Source organism: Psammomys obesus, unplaced genomic scaffold (genome assembly GCF_907164565.1).
Source record: "Psammomys obesus unplaced genomic scaffold, mPsaObe1.curated_primary_1811, whole genome shotgun sequence".
Lineage (NCBI taxonomy): Eukaryota > Metazoa > Chordata > Mammalia > Rodentia > Muridae > Psammomys > Psammomys obesus.
This window is the reverse complement of record NW_026591086.1, coordinates 40,969,150-40,986,680: the sequence shown is the minus strand read 5'-3', so window position 1 is coordinate 40,986,680 and position 17,531 is coordinate 40,969,150. Positions and strand designations below refer to the sequence as shown.

At 39.9% G+C, this 17,531-nt stretch overlaps 1 protein-coding gene across 1 annotated transcript in view; it reads left to right on the top strand.

The window, feature by feature from the left end:
• Nucleotides 1–16,434, top strand: part of Ednrb (endothelin receptor type B) — a 28,132-nt gene extending 11,698 nt beyond the window's left edge. Inside the window, exons 3-8 of the mRNA XM_055609885.1 lie at nucleotides 7,955–8,067; nucleotides 8,200–8,404; nucleotides 9,645–9,794; nucleotides 10,526–10,659; nucleotides 11,393–11,501; nucleotides 13,904–16,434. Coding sequence (XP_055465860.1) covers nucleotides 7,955–8,067; nucleotides 8,200–8,404; nucleotides 9,645–9,794; nucleotides 10,526–10,659; nucleotides 11,393–11,501; nucleotides 13,904–14,038 — 846 coding nt within the window. The 3' untranslated portion in view covers nucleotides 14,039–16,434. The remainder of the gene's footprint in view (nucleotides 1–7,954; nucleotides 8,068–8,199; nucleotides 8,405–9,644; nucleotides 9,795–10,525; nucleotides 10,660–11,392; nucleotides 11,502–13,903) is intronic.
• Nucleotides 16,435–17,531: the final 1,097 nt, after the last annotated feature.

Here is a 17,531-nt window from a genome sequence, read left to right as displayed (position 1 = left end):
GATAGATAGATAGATAGATAGATAGATAGATAGATAGATAGATAGATGTGAAGCTGAGAAGTTCCACGACCTGCTATCTACAAGCTGGACTGTAGTGGTATATTCCATCTGGACCCAACAGCCTGTCAACTAGGGAGTCACTGCTTTAATTCCTACTTCAAGCACCAGAGAAAATGAGAGAAGGCTGAGCTCAAGCAAGCAGGCTGGAAAGAAAAGAAGCCTTCCTTCTTGCACATTTTTTTTGTTTGTTTGTTTTGTTTTTTGTTTTTGTTTTTTGCCTCAGACTCTTAATAAATTTGTTGATTCCTGCCCGCATTGTAAAAAGCATTCTACTTTACTAGGTCCAGAGGTCCAGATTTTAATATGGGGGCTGGAATACACCTCAGCTGTAGCTACTCACCTCATAATTCCAGGCACTGGGTTTCTAGGGGCCCTGCAACACCTGCCAGTCAAATAGGTATTTCAGGTTAACCATCAAGTTGGATGACTGGGATACAGTCTCTTGTTGCACATAGACATTTCACACACAGCTATGTGATTGTGATTCAAAACTGTTTTATTTAACTCTAAGCATGCTCTTTCTGAAAGGCCAGCTTTCAAAAATACTGTTTGGAAGATATTATCCTGGTTATAAGCATAGACTCTAGAGATATGCAGTTGGTGTGGATGAGTATCTGTTATTAAATGAGTAAACTAAGTACTCTTTGTCAGTTTCATACATGTCCAAAGGTTTAAACACACATAATAAAAAGTGCTTTGATGATCTGTCTGCTTAGTTAAACATCATGTCATAGGGCTTTGATCAGGCTTACAGCACTAGACACGGGACCCCTTCTGTAGAGTGGACCTCAAATCCAATCAGAAAGTCGTTGGTCACCTTACAGTCGTGCCCTTTCGCACATGTGAGGGCAATATGCTTGGCAGGTTGGTTTTATAGTTCATACAGGTCTCTGTTAGATAAGACTCATGTTGTTGTGTCTCCCTCAGCAACTTGCATAACACCTTCCAGCACCTAGAGAGCTGGTCCTCAGGGAGGAGGGCTCCAGCTCAATTCCTCTCTATTTTGCAACCATGGTCATGTGCATCTTCAGATGAACTGACCTGTAAAGACTTAAAAAAAAAAGGGGGGGGGATGTGGCCCTCAATAGGTCAAACACTGAGTCCTCTATAGCTCAAACAAAGAGGAAGGGTACAGTTACTTTTCTTACCATAATAATCTTGGAAAACAAGGCCATGCAATATTGACTTTTGCCTTACCCAAAATTTAGCCAAACTCTTCCTGAGAAAGGGAAATTGAATCAGGCTTTTGATCATAGAGCAAGATCAGGGTATGTCTATCCTCAAGGTCTATAGCATTATCTGTGGAGGAGTTAAAACAAAACAAAAAATCCAAGGACTGGAACTACAGTTGGACTGGCTGTTAAAAGCACAGGACTGCTCTTTCACAGGACTGGGGCTCTAGTCCAGTCCTTACATCAAGCAGCTCATGATCACTTATAACTCTATTTCAAAAGTATTTAATGCATTCTTCTGGCCTCTTCAGGCACATTGTGTACGTATCAGGCACACACACACACAAATACACATATAAAATAAATGAATCTTTAAAAAGTATGTGCTGGTCACGCATGGCCTCTTGTATAGTTATCTTTACTTGGTATATTACTTTGGATAGCCTTTTTATTCATCATGTCACCCAGTAAAGTTTGGAACCCTGAAAATTATCTACAGGTTAAAATCAAGAAGCTAATATGGCTACGAGCCAACAGGGATTTTGGGTGACAGATCCAACAATCAGTAAAATATCCAGCTTAGGCCAGGTTTTAGGAAGATCTTGATCAGAGTTGCCAATGCAAATGAGTTCAAGGTTGGGAAAGAAATGATGTAAACAGAATCATACAGATTAGCTTCAAGGAGAATATAAAACAATCAAACAAAGAATAAAGCTGGGGACAAACATCTGTGTTAGAAATAAAGGAGCTGAAATCATATGTAGTTTTAGCTCATTGTCTGTTGAAGAAACGCCTTTGAAGGGAATGTAATCATATTGCTTGTCCACTTGATTTTGGTTGCTCAGTCAGATTGTGATGGAGTAAATCTGACTCAGGCATGATATGGTCAAGGTTCAATCACTGCATGTTTCAAATCCAGTTGGACAATGAGCAGAATATCCTAGCTTCTGCCCTGTTTTAAAGCCCCGAGCTTATTTTTCTTTTCAGGACCTGAGGGCTTTAGTTTTTAGCCTTAACCTGACAAGAAGATGTGTCTATGGGAACACTGGTTGGAAGCAAAGTCATGAATCGAAAGTTGAACCTCTTTTAAGAGTTTTAAACAGGCCTTAAAGTGATTGCTCTGTGGTTAAGAACATTCACTCTCTTAATAGAAGACCTGAGTTCAGTTCCCAGCACCTGAAATGGCTCAGAGCCACCCTCATCTCCTGCTCAAAGAAATGTGATACCCTCCAATATGGAGACAACCAAACATGTACATGTGCTCATACACACAGGTGAACACACACATACACATTAGTCATCATCATAATCATCATAACCATAGTAACAATTTAGACAGCCAACAACTGAGATTTCCCTTCCTAGTCAGGTCTCTCTCTGGAGGATAGAATGATCTCTCATGTGTTCATTAATAGGGTTGGAACTGGATCCTATTGTTATGTGTTACTCTTACCTGAAGCTAAGTAGTATCAAGCACCTGATTCCATGCCAAGCTGGCTTCTTCGCAGATTCTTGAAGTGGCTCTTTTCAAAGTATGCTCATTTTCACTGTCTTTCTGGTAGATTATGTTCTCCTTGAAGTATGCAATTTTCAGGTGACATTATGACTTTGGATACTTTCTGAGTTATTTAATCACAAAGCAGTCCCATTTTTTAAATTTAAATTTTAATTTTTTTTTACAATTTATTCATTTTATATTCTGATTGAAGCCCCCTCCACAACTTCTCCTAGTCCCACCCTCCCTTTTTCCTCCCCTCCCATTCCCTTCCCCTAGTCCATTGAAAGGGGGAATTCTCCTCTGCCATCTGCCCATAGCTTATCATTCTCATCAGGACTGCCTGGGTCCTCTTCCTCTGTGTCTCATTAAGGCCACATCGACAGGAGCAAGTGATCAAAGAGAGCAGTTCGTGACAGAAGCTCAATCTCTGCATGACCCCCTGGGCTCAGATCCTTTAGCTTTGTTGGTTTCCTTGTGGGGCTCCTGTCTCCTACACATCCTTTCCCTTTTCCATAAGACTCCCTGAACTCTGCCCAAAGTTTGGCTGTGAGTCTCAGTATCTGTTTCAATCCCCTGTTGGGTGGGGCCTTTCAGAGGGCCCTCTGTACCAGGCTCCCATCCTGTTCACTCTCTTCCACTCCCATTATCACTCACATAGAAAACACTAAGCAAACTAGAATTACAAGATAGTATAGCAGGCACGAGAGATGGGGAAGAGAAGCAGGAGTTGAAAGAATTCAGAGGGACTTGAGTGACTTAGGGTGGTGATGGGTGGAAGAGATTCATGAGCAGAGACATGGTCAATGTACATTTATACATACATGAAAATACCAGTGTGAACTCCATTACTTTGTACAATTAATATATAGCAAGACTGTAAATAAAAAAAAAAAAGGAATGGAAAGAGGGAGGAAGCAGAGAAGAAAAGGAAAGTTCTTCTAGTTCTGCCTTTGGGTTGATATGGTTCTTATCTTGTTTTTCTGCTCTTGTGCCTTCTTCAGTTTGAAACAGTTTTTAATCCTTCCCATGTCTTCTTCCTTGCTATGAGGGCATTGGTAGTTTTTGATGAAAAGCTCATATTTTTGTTGTTGTTGTTGTTCATTCTCTTGGTTCATGTCACAGCCTTTCCATTTTCTCTACAACATTCTGAGAGAGTGCTCCTGCATTTTCTGTTGTTCTTCAAATCCTCTGCCATGTCTCTGCTGTTGTAAGTTTTGAAAGCAGCTTCCACTGTTTGTGAGATACACGTTCTTAACGTTATTCACTTTCTGTCATTCTCTTTTTGTCTCAGAAGCACGAGGCTGATGAAAGTCATATCTATCTTTTATTTTTCTGGAACCACAGATTGGAATCCCTGTATCCCTGGCATACCCAATGACTTCACCTCAAATCTTCTGAGGGATCTTCCCAATAATTTTACTTAATCTACATTTGAAGATGCTTTAATTCTTCCTCTTTTGGAGTCCTATCAATGGGAATTGCATAATTTTTCAAGGCACAGCAATCTACCACTAATTACACCTCACTTGGCTTCTGCCCTAGGGAATGCTGGCTGCCTGTGGCCTAGCAGGAATGTTGTTGGAACTGATATATGGGGTGTGCATTCCCTCTTTCCTTCTCAAGAACCACTGGGGTTATTTAACTAAGATAATGTTCATGAAAGATTGAATAACAGCCCAAACGAGGTGATGGTTAGGACAGAGCAATTGCCAGCACTGTTTGAGAGATTTGTGGTGACAGGACCATGGTGAATTTGGAACGTAAGTTATTTCGTCATCTTGGTGCTGTTGCCTGCTGGACCAAGACTGCATTTGCAGTGAGCAGGCTCATCATGATAAAGTAACATGAAGGCATCTACATAACGCGCTCCTCCCCATTTGCCTTTGGTCTCATAAAATAATTCTAATTGCTAGAAGGCATAATGATAACTGAGGGTCATTTTCTTCCAGTATACTTCCAAGAACAAACAACATTACAAAGAAAAATCTTTTCCCCCCTTTCCATAGGTCCTAAATTAAAATAGTCCAACCAGTAGCTGAAAGCTGCAATTCAGGAGTAAACTGGAGTTGCTTGAGACAGGGAGATAGACAAAACACACCACACAAAACAACTAATTGTTGCAGAGGAGGGACAAAAGAATAAACCCAGCAGTTCCTCATAGTTCCTCAAAGCAAGAGTCTCTCTTTCAAACTGCCTTGAAGGTTCCTGTGTATGAAACCTAAGGAACCAAATACAAATGGAAAGAAAGGGAATTCTGTGGCTCTAACACAAATGGTTCAAATAGAAAGCACATTGAAGCTTACAGGGGTTTTGTGCCAAAGGTACATTTTTCTCCAGAGAAGAGAAATCTCTCGGACAAACAGCGCTCCTGAAGCTTTCCTCTGCTGTCTGACTTGGTATGAATGTTCCAAACAATCCACCATGATCACAGAACTCCTGGCTGCCTCACTTTATTTTTATACGAAACCCAAATAAGAGTCAGTATAAGCTAAAAATGAAAAGAAATAGAAACTCAGAGAAAGTTCAACCAGGAAAAGCAACAATTGGGAAAAGTGGCTACAGCACCTCAAATCCCCCCTCCAGCCATGACTGTAGATTATATAAGAGGAAAGCTCACAGGGATAAAACTGGTACCCTCATGACTTTTGGCAGAGTCAAGGTTTCCTGAATTCTCAGTACCAGTGGACATCTGGTATACCATTTGCCAACATACAGCTGAAAACCAAGCATATAAGTTACCCATATGATGCTTAGCTTATATATATATATATATATATATATATATATATATTTTATTCACTATGAGGGCCTGGTTATCATGGCACCAGCACTTCATACAATGTTGGGGTTTTTTTGTTTTGTTTTGTTTTTTCCTTGAGCACATTCTGAGCAGAAAGTTACCTTATATTGTTTTCCTGTTCAGAGCCTTGCAAGTGAATGCCTTTGAGCAAGTGTTTGAACTCTTACATCCTCAGCTTGTGTTCAGTTGGCTGGTCACCCACTTCCAACTTGGAGGGCTTCCTGCTATCTTTCCAGTTCACTGGGCTTGCTGTGACCACCTTTGTGCTTGCTCCTTTGTCTTCGTAGCATGCTCTACGGATGGTGTGCTCATTACTTTAGCCAATTATAGACTTAGGTGTTATCTCTTCAGAACGATCTTACTAACAGGCTTATGGAGAAAGGCTCACATCCCACACACTCTCACATGATATGGTTTTTTCTGTTGGATGTCATCTTAAGTACTCATGCATTTTTTTTATCTCCCTCATTAGATGTAAGCTCTACAAGAGCCAGTAGTTTGCTTTGTACTCAGAATAATCTTTGTAGTGAATATTCAATAAACACTGGTTGAATAAATTAACCAATCATGATTGAATTGACTAATCCAGAAGCTATCATACATGTCATAGAACATACTTAGTTAATACAATATTATATAATAAAGTCTTTAAAATTATGAATTAATTGGTACCTTTTGTATGTTATATGATTTCATATAAAAATTCCAATTTTTTACTTCTTTGGAAAACTTAGGAAATTTTTATATTTGGCATTCCTTAATAAATAGCATTTGGTGCTTATTAGCAAAAGTTGTCCCAGATCTCAGCATTCCTTACCTTCCTGACTGGCTCCCCTTTTCTGCTTTGTCAATGTGCCCAGCCTGTAAGTTCCCAAACATTAAGCGCATATGAGGAAAGTCTTCCAACTTTTGTTCCATGTATCTGTGTAAGTTTTCATAACCAATTTAGAAATTGAGTCAGTCTCATGTTCGTTCTTCTAGTCTCAGTCATAAAGAGACACACGTTGTAGGCTGTAATGCCATGGTAGAGACAGAACAAGAAGCTTGAGAAACTCCTAGAGTCTCCATTACCAGGAGAGGGGCAGAAATACCCAACTATGTTTCAGAATATCTCTCACTTTTCTAAGGGTATTTTTTAAGTGTTTTCAAAACCCATAGATTATAAATATTTTTCTTTATTTTCGAAATCTCATGAATATTAGATCTGGATGTCTACCTAAAGTGATTCATTTACCAGTGTGGGACACCCAGTGTCTAAGAAGGAAAATAGCTACTTTTAACAGTAGGTGTTGACACCAGATAAAGAGAAATACTTACCTAGAAAGAGAAAGAAGCATTTCCTATTGCTCAGTACCTATGTATCTCAGCAGCATTAGTGTTTGCCAAGAATCTGCTGTATGTCAGACACCATTCGAAGCAGCTGAGGAACTCACACTCTGTCTTACACTCCAGAGAGTCAGACAGCGACAGCTAAACAAGCAATAAAGTAACTTCTATATGCAGTAAGAGTTAGTAAGAACTATAATAAAAAGGAACAGGAGGGGGTGGGAGGGAACAGGTAGGCCTGGCCGATGACTGGAAGAGCAGTGTGAGCTTGGTAGGTCCTATGGGAAGCAGGTCCACACGGGACGTGAGGGAGGTGAGAGAAGGGGGACGTGCCCATCTGTAGTGAGAAGACTGTGAGGGTAAAGAATGGCATCAACCAAATGCCCTGTAGCCGGCCTATGCCTGGCGTGTCCACGGGGAGCTGAGTTAGTTAAGCAAATTGATTACTGATAAACACAAGACCTTGAATACACATGATGCCCTCCACAGAGTCCTGTCCCAGTGGGTGGTCAACTCTTCTCCACTCAAAACTACTTATCTCTCTGTTTAATAAATGTATGTTTTAATATGGTCATGACCTGAGCATTAAGGCTCTATGAAATATGCAAGCTCTGTTTTCAATAGAAGTGATTCTCAACCTCCCTAATGCTGTGACTCTTTAATACAGTTCCTTATCATTGTGGTGACCCCCAACCATAAAATTATTTTAATTGCTACCTCATAACTATTACTTTGCTACTGTTACAAATCATAATGTAAATATCTGTGCTTTCTGATGGTTTTAGGAGGTCCCCATGAAAAGGTCCTTCAGTCCCTCAAATGGACTGTGACCCACCAGTTGAGAACCACTATTCTAAAGAGGCATTAAGCAAATGGGGCCTTGGCCTTTCCAATGAGACCCTGACTAAGCCACTGTCTACACACAGTGAGTCTCATAAACTGGCTGCACTTGTGTTATCCCTAACCTTTCATCTGTTGGACTCAGGTGCTTGTCAAGGGTAGTTCTTCCTTCGCTCTGTCAATCACCTGTGCTCGGTGATCAGTTCATAGGTGGCCTTGCGCAAAGCTCTGTAATAACTTCACATCTCCTCGCTGCAGCTGCTGGCACAGGACTGGCCATTTGGAGCCGAGATGTGTAAGCTGGTGCCCTTCATACAGAAGGCTTCTGTGGGGATCACCGTGCTGAGTCTATGCGCTCTAAGTATTGACAGGTAAGAGTCTATTCTTAGGCTGAGGAGATTCTAAGCTCCATAGAACTGCCATGTTATTTAGGAGATAAACCATGCAGTTCAATTGAACCAAGCTCTACCTGCTTGAAAAAATAATTCTCTTTCCATTTTTAGATATCGAGCTGTTGCTTCCTGGAGTCGAATTAAAGGAATTGGGGTTCCAAAATGGACAGCAGTAGAAATTGTTTTAATTTGGGTGGTCTCTGTGGTTCTGGCAGTCCCTGAAGCTATAGGTTTTGATATGATTACGACAGACTACAAAGGAAAGTCTCTAAGGATCTGCCTGCTTCATCCCTCTCAGAAAACTGCCTTCATGGAGGTAAGTTTACTTTGCTTTTTCTTTCTGCACTTTCTTTATGAATATTTAACTCTTTTCCCTAGTTCCACTTTGGTAAGCTATTGATTTATTACTACCTTTGGCATGAATTAAGAGTTTAGATCCCAAGACTGTGAGGTTAACCATCACTAATGACCCAACCTGCAAGAAGCAGGATAATTGCTTCTCTACGAACACCTTAGGGATCCAGATAAATCAGGTCCTACAAGAACTGCTGTGACTTTATGGCTTTTGTATCTAATGCCCCACAAGTCTTGATCATTATTGTGTAATATACACAAGACAACCCAACATTGTCAGAAAAACAGATGGATTGACACACATTTAGATAAAAGTTGCCTGGTAGTAGTGGATTGTACGGTAACCTGCCCCTCATCTTTGATGTTAAAAGAGAAGCCCTTTGAAATTACTATCAAATTTGGGCTATTAATTAAAGAACTCTGATCAGAAATGTTAGTCCCTAAAAGACAGATCTGCGTATTTGGCTTTTTTTTTTTTTTCAACAGAATTGGTTAATACAAAGGGGGTTGTTCTAACTATCATTAAAAACTATTTACATTTTACATGTACAAAGATTATATAAATTTTATGAACTATGGATTCAATAATAAGTCAAAGAACAAAGGAGGACATTAATGAAATGTCAAGAATGAGTTTGTTTACTAAAAAGGAATACCACATTGGGGACATAAAATCCTTTCCAACATAGATCTATCTGGATCGATAAGGTTTTTTTCCCCCAAAGGTAAAATCAGGAAAAGTATAAGTTATAAGCACTTTCTTAATTGACCTTACATGTATACTTACACAGCTGACCTAAATGGCTGGTACAGAGCTCTTCATACCCATTTTTTCACACTAAACACACTTAGTAGAAAGGGAAAAACATTGCCTAAACACTTATCCTCAATAATACTCCAAATTTTAAATATTTGGTTATTCAATGTTTTATCTTCACATAAAAATTTTGCTCAGCTGCTTAAGTCTTACTATACTGTCCCAAAGAATTGAAATATGTTCTATAATGTTCCTTTAATTTGATGCAGGCTTTAATTCTATGTTCAGTAGATGTGGCCCAAGAAATTTTACACAGTACATACATGGAAGATGATATGTTACAAAATCATTGTCCTTTGATGGATATATCTCGTTTTTAGTTGGCACTCTATACATAAGGTTTTTTAAGCAAAAGATATCAATCATAAAAATTCTTTCTCCATAGTTTTACAAGACAGCCAAGGATTGGTGGCTGTTCAGTTTCTACTTCTGCTTGCCACTGGCTGTTACTGCAATCTTTTACACCCTGATGACCTGTGAAATGCTGAGAAAGAAGAGTGGCATGCAGATTGCCTTAAATGATCACTTAAAGCAGGTAAGAGAATTTAAGGCTCTAGTAGATCACGGCCATAATTACACTGTGGACATGAAGTTCATAATGATGATGATGTTGACAATAATGATGATGAATGAGCATCAAACAGTAGAACAGATTTTCACTTTCTTCCTTCATTCTGCTATTTTTTTGTAACGAAAAGAACATTTTATATCACTTACCTGTAGTCTATGTATCATCTAAAAGCATCTAAAGAGAACCATTACCGTTTGTTGTTGTTTTAAGATAGCATGTGAGGTAGCTCAGGCTAGCCTTTAATTCACCATGTAGTCAAGGATGACCTTCTGTCTCCCAAATGATGGTATTGCAGACTTGCACAACCTTCTCCATTTGAAACACACACACGTATATATGTATAATGTATATTTCAGACTTACTTTATGTGTATGGATGTTTTGCTTGCATGCGCAGGTGCACAGAGAGGTGGGCGTCAGATCCTCTGGAACTGGAGTGACAGATGGCTGTGAGCCCGAATGGGGGTACCGGGAAGCAAACATATGTCCTTTGCAAAGCAACAAGCGCTCTAAGCTGCAGAGCCATCTTTCCATCCCCCCAAACCCTAGCAATGTAATTTTAATTCACAGCGTCTAATTGTAAGCTCGTGGCCCTGAGTCTTATGTTAGTAAATAGTGTTAAAAATCCTGTCTGAGGAGAATGTGTGCTGTGAATACCAAGGGCTAGCTTCACAAGGGCCTGTGGTTCTGTTTCAGAGACGAGAAGTGGCCAAAACAGTGTTCTGCCTGGTTCTCGTTTTCGCTCTCTGTTGGCTCCCTCTTCACCTGAGCAGGATTCTGAAGCTCACTCTTTACGACGAGGGTGATCCTTACAGATGTGAGCTTTTGAGGTACGAAAGGAAAATACAGTGGGACACAGGTGACATCAAAGGAAACGTGGTGACTGTTGGGGGAAGGGAACCATCAAGCAGCAGGCAGAGGATAAGGTAGGGAGCTGAGGAAGAGCGGTGAAGAAAACAACACGTGACGACACACGTGTGAAACTCATTAATCTGTGCTAGCTTTCTTTAAAAAGAGAAAGACTAGAAAGAATTATGCGGTTGTCATTCAGATGTTCCCCGTCATCAACCCTTCCAACAGGCAGAAAGAATACTATTTTCTTATCCTTAGAGGCCAATTAAGACCCTCAATTTTACCTTCACTTCTGTCTTAGATGGATAAATAAGACAAGCTAAGAAATCCTTGAGAATATTGGCAGAGAGTTGTCAAAATGATGACTGAGTGACAAGATGAGAAGCATCAGAGTCTTCAGTATACACATAAGTTCTTTTTTATTTTTTTTTCCCTGGACGTCTCATTACTTCCAAATGAGAATGTTATTTGTAAAAGGAAAGCTGGATGTGGTAGATGAAGGTAGGAAAGGGCAGTGGCTATGGCAAAGACAGAATGAGAGACAGGCAGGCAGGCAGTGAAACAAAGACAGGCTCCTCTACAGGCAAATCAGTGGATACACACAAATCACTGGATGTGGGTGATCTTGGTTTGGTTCATGAAAACACAATTGTACGTTAAATACATCTTTGAAAGAACATAATTTTACAAACATATTTGCTCTTTTTGCAGCTTTTTGTTGGTTTTGGACTACATTGGCATCAACATGGCATCTTTGAATTCATGCATTAATCCAATCGCTCTGTATTTGGTGAGCAAAAGATTCAAAAACTGCTTTAAGGTAAGAGACTATTCTAAAATAAAAAGTTTCCTGTGATCTGGCATCAAATGTATGTCTTCAGAACCACTAATATTCCTATGGAGAAAGAGGTGGAAAATTGCTAATTTTCCCTGCACTGCAACATACACAATGTTTTTAGTTATCTCTTTTGCATACAAAACACTACAGTAGCTACTTGCTAGTAAATCCCAGCCAGTAGTCACCCCATGCCCTGATGCCTTAGCCACTCACTAATACTATTGGAATTGCTCAGATTAATAAAATTGCATATATCGATAATTGATGTCATGCAGTCAAATAAGAACAAAACTTAGTTAAATGAACTGTTCCTCTGATTATGGTAGATTTTTGATTGTTCATCTACAAATTGTGTTATAAACAAGTTAATCTCCTTTTCTCATGGCTATGCAAATAAAGTCAAGGGTTAGGAGATGGCTGGGGGGTGGGGCAGGGGAGAACACTTGCTCTGCAGGAGGTTCCAAGTTCAAGTCCTCAGAAATGATGAGAAAAGCCAGGCATGCTGTGCTGGGTGAAATGGCACACACCTCCAATCCCAGCGTTTGGGAAGCAGAGGCAGGCAGATCTCTGTGATTTCAAGGCCAGTTTGATTCACATAGATGATCCTGTTTCAAAACAGTAGAGAGATAGAGAGAGAAAGAGAACAGGCATGGTTGCTCACATGCCTGCAACTCTTGTGCTGGGGGTGAGAGGAATAAGAGGATTGCTGGGGATTGGTAGACACTAGCCTAACTCTAGATTCAGTAAGAGATCCTATCTTAAGGGAATAAGATCAGGACACCCAATGGCCTCTTCTGGCACATACATCACACACACACACACATACACACAGAAATAACAAGTATAAAAATTAAAATCATTTCTGCTTCTTTTCCACCTTTTGTGTATAGCAATATCATACTGCTCCATGTAAATTTAATTACACCTTACTCAGATATTGACAATATGGCACCCATCTATCCATTCGTTCATTCTTTCAATAATGCAAGTAAAATATGCCTGCCCTCCCATGAGAATGGGCTGTTGTCCCTGGTATTTCATTATTTGAAAATCAAAATTCATTTCCTTGTAAACACTTTTTAAAAAGTTGAAAATGTCTATGCCCATTTGCAATTCGGACATTAAGGGTGAAAGAGAACTTTTATCAAAATCAGCTCCATCTTTACAGAACAGAAAACCTGCTATTTCCCTGAACATGTAGTTTATCATAACACAAATGAAAAAGTTGCTATTTCCTGGACTGGGCATCTATCATAAAACAAACAGAATGAACAAAGTTTTTAAAAAGTTAAAAAACACCAGTGAAAAGTGAGAAATGTAAACATCAAGACTTTTGCATCCCTTTTAAATTCATTGCACAACAGTATTGAAAGGCATGTGAGCATAACATGTGTATGAAAACATAGCTGGGCAATATTAAACTCATCAACATGGGAAGAAGTGTATGTCAGTGTCAACTGAGAAAGAGCAGGTTCCGGCCACATACACAAGTTGCATAGACATAAACTCAACTGTGTGTGCAGTCATAATACTTGTATTCTCAGGGGGAAATGTTTGGCTTTCACAGATGTCACACCTTAAGATTTTTTTTTTTCAAGTAAATAAGACAAAGTATGGAAAATTAAGAGCGGCTTTTGGGCCAAAGAGATGATTCACTGGGAAAGAGCACTTGCTCTGCCAGGCTGGAGCTATGAGTTCAAACACAAGCACCCATGTAAAAAGCCGGGCTTGCCTGCCTGTGCCTATTCCCCTAACATTACGGGACGGAGACAGATCCCAGAGACAATCTCAGTAGTCAGCTAGGCATATGCAGTGAGCTTCAGGTTCAGTGAGACCTTGTTTCAAGGGAATAAAGGAGAGAGCAATAGAAGGAAACAAGGAAACAACAGACATCCTGCTCTGTGCATGCATCCATATAAACACACACTAAAAAAAAGTGTCTGTGTCTTGGGTAATGCTAATTACATACATTTTTTTTTCTTCTTTATACTTAAAATCAGCATATTCCACTAAAGCTATTTCCCTTTCCAGTTTTAAAATTTTACTTATCATTACTGTGTGAATGCAATGTGTGTGTGAGAATGTCACTTATGTCAGGATGTATAAGTGCTATAGTGTGTATGTGTGCAACTTTTGGGTGTCTGTTCTCTTTCCACCGTGAGTTGTAGTCTTCAAACTCGGGTCATCAAGATTGCAAAGTGCCTTTACCCACAGAGCCATGTTTCTGGCCTTCGTTATGTCATTTGTAGGGGGGAAATGGGAGGGTGCGGAAAGAAAGGAACCGAGAAGCCCACACTGGCGAGGAGAGTCAGAGTGCTAAGGATGGGGAGAGCGGTGGCCTTGTGACTGAGTAAACACACGACCCGTCCTTCTGTTTCATACAGTCATGCTTGTGCTGCTGGTGCCAAACATTCGAGGAGAAACAGTCCTTGGAGGAAAAGCAGTCCTGCTTGAAGTTCAAAGCTAATGATCACGGATATGACAACTTCCACTCCAGCAATAAATACAGCTCATCTTGAAGGAAAGACATTCGCTTAATCTCATTGTCCTTATTTTGGACAGATACAATTAAAACAAAAGGAAACCTTTGCCAAGTCAAAATGCAGAGCTCTGTCTGCAGAAGGGCATGTACTCGTGTAAAAGAGGTTATTTTTAACTGTTGTAACTTTTAACACCTGATATTTCATGAGCTGTTTACAACCTAAGAAAGCAATGAAAATGAATGAGGCCACCCTGGGAAAGCACTTAGATCTCTAATCAGCACTTCAACACAGCTCTTAAAACCTTGCAGTGTGCTCATAAGCCGCTTACATTTAGAAAGGAGTTCACTCAGAACTTCTGTTCCGGGGCTTACCCTCCAATCCTATGAATCTGAGTAAAGGAAAGTGTGACATTGAAAAAAAAAATGCATAGTGTTGCATCCACTAATCTGATTGTGACTGCATGCAAAATGTGAAAGCAATGTGAATGGTATACTTTTTTGGTCATTGAAAACATTTAAATGATCAGAAGGGGAGTAAGAGAAATAAAGATGGAACTCGGATGTTTGAAAATCTTTACATTCAAATAAGGCCAAATGTCACGGGGAGAAAAAAAAAAATGGGAAGGTGAGCTGCTATGACTGAGACCCCTGAACTTCCCACTCACACTCTCTGCAGAACCCCACAAAACGACACAGAACACTATGTGGTTGTTCTATGGCTTTTGTTTTTTCGAGGTTCTTTCAAATATCCTTTGGCGATTGAAGCTTAAATTCCATTTGATTGGCTTCACCGTCTGTAAATACTTAGCTATTAGCTGTAAGCACTACACGTAGATGACTTAACGACGGGCAGGTCCCAGCGATCATAGCTTTATGACCAAGAGATGCCAGGAACCCGGCAGCAGACAGAATGTGAATTGCCTGGTGCAGTGTCCACATGGCGAAGAAGCAGGGAGCGTCCTTTCAACCGTGCTGCTGTGGAAACAGTGCGCAGCACAGCGTGATAGCTAAAATACCATCTTTTCAAGTCATAGAAAGCAGTCACTGTAACCAGCTGTCTTGGAGACATATTGCTAATTTGTACATTAGTTTTGAAAATAGCCAGTAGAAAGGTGTTCTGGACATGGTGCTTTTTCTAGAACTTAGAAGCCAAACTGCTTCTGGTCTGCAAAACCCTTCTCACTCTGCGCATTCTTGTCTAGTTTTTTTTTTTTTTTTTTAATCTCCTTCCACCGCGTGCCTTAGGTTCACTCCGGATGAGCAGTGTGTGAAAAAAAATAATAATGCCCGAGAGAAAACCGAGGAGAGAGGAAATGAGGTGGGGTGGGAGGAAGCCCAGGGGGAAAGATTCCCATTCTTAGCCCGGTGTTCGTCACTGCCGCGTCATATCAGTGCGAAAGGTCCTGGGTCGGCTCCAGCAAAACACAGCGCAGTGTTCTGACTCCCCGAGAGCTTTAACCTTGTCTTAAAATATAACAGAATTTCCTCTTTTTTTTTCTTTATTTCTTTTTTTTCCTTTTAGTAACCCAGGCCACATGATGAAAATGGGCCAAGAATACAATTTTCTGCCAAACCCCACTGTGACAATACAATAAACCCAAATACGACAATGAGGTCAAAGAGAAAGAATAACCAATTGGCATGCCACATGGGCTCTGTTAGGAGTCACCACGGTTCTCGTCCACAAGTTCCTCCTCATCATTTTTTACAAACACTTACCAGATTTTCAATTTTAAATTAGTTCATGCCTCCCCGGTTCTTTCACAGTGTGAATGTATTTGTAATTGTTAAGTTTTAGGTTGTTTTTATTGCTGTGTAGCAAGTTATTGCAGCCTTCCTCAGGGGCAATAGTCATGTTGCCAAATGATGAAATGGCATAAGAATACTATCTGTGTAGTATTTGCAGTAAAATTGCATTTGGTGGCTTTTTGATTCAAAATTTTACAGATAAAGAGTGGTGAAAAACAAACACAATCTCTCTGCATAATTAAAGCCAAAATAAGAAAAGGTACCACCTAATGTAAAGCTTATTTTCTGACATTCAAGCTGTCTAATATAACAAGGCATAACAATAGTGTTAACAAGGATGTTAGAGGCCAAAAGATTGCAAGCGATTTCACCCCATTTTCTCCTGTTATTCACTGCTAACGTTCAAACACTTTTCAGTATGGACAATGTACAACAGCCAAAGGAACACTGTTTTCATCAAAATGTGGGTGTATTCTGTCTAACATACAATTGTAATAAAGCCAGGTTAAAAAAAAAATTGTGTTTTGTTTTGCTCTGGCCACTTAAAAGTGGCAGCTTGTGTAGTTGATTAACTCCTCGTGTAAACAAACTAATAAACAGTCAAACGGCTTAAAAGAGCAGCTTGTCTTTTGCTATTCAAGCATTCATTCATAAATACTACCTAAATGGTTAAAGGAAATGCAGATGCTGTAAATGGACATTATTTAAGTTAAATATAGGGCTATCAGTGAATCAAAGTTTCATTAAAATATCATGATTCTGACATTTGGTATGTCTCTTTACACATATGTAACCACCCCAAACTACCCTGTGTGTTGGTAAGTGCTAGCCAGTCTTCTAAAGAACCAGATCTTAGCATCCCAAACTGCCAGGTGTATCTGCTGAGTGCTACGCAATCTAAAAGACAAGTGGCTTGCTTTCATAAAGACTGTGCCAGATCGCATGTAGATTTATAAACATCGTCACAGCAAGCACAGCTGAAGGCAGGATTTGTTCTTTTTCTGGAGCTGAAGATATAGGAAAACTTGACTCCATAGTGAGTGAGATTTCCAGCCCTCACCCTTTTTGTCAGCCTTGTACACCCTGGGCAAGAGGATGAAGCCTCCATTTGAAGAAAGCAGCTAATCTGCAGATGGAGGATTCTTCAGATACAAACAGGGAGAGGAAGGTAGGTTCTTGCTGAAGGGGATATGTTTGCTCTATATTCTGTGCACATACAGAGAATTTTTAGGGTGACTCTTGGTGCCACATTTTAAAGTATGAATGAGTGTCAGAAGCCCATAGGCACTTTAGAAAACTTTGTAGTGAAAGACAGAGCTGATAACTAACAGAAAAATAAAATGTCAGGAGGCTGAGGAAGCAAAGGAAAAATTCAACACAAGTAGACTTAATTTTCCCAGAGTAATAAGACGAGGGAAGCAAAATCAAGGTGTTTAGTGCTTGGGGATTCAGATACTGCTCTAGGTTAGAAGAGATAAAAGATAAAACTAAAGAACTCCAAAGGTCAAAACTGACAACAAATAGAATATGAAGGAACTCTACCAAACTTTGCTCAGTAAGCTGAGAGCAAGGAAGGAAACCAAGGAAGGAAGGGCAGGAAACAGATGAATCCAACACAGGAAACTCAATGACTAACGTCAGCATGGTGGAGTGGCAAATACTTCAGCTTGTCTAAGAAACAATCAGTCCAGCCGAATCAGAAGAATGGAGAAAGGAGAACTCCAAGAGAGGGAGAGAAAAAAATTAAAAAAACAGGAAGATTGCCTGGTATATTTAATGAC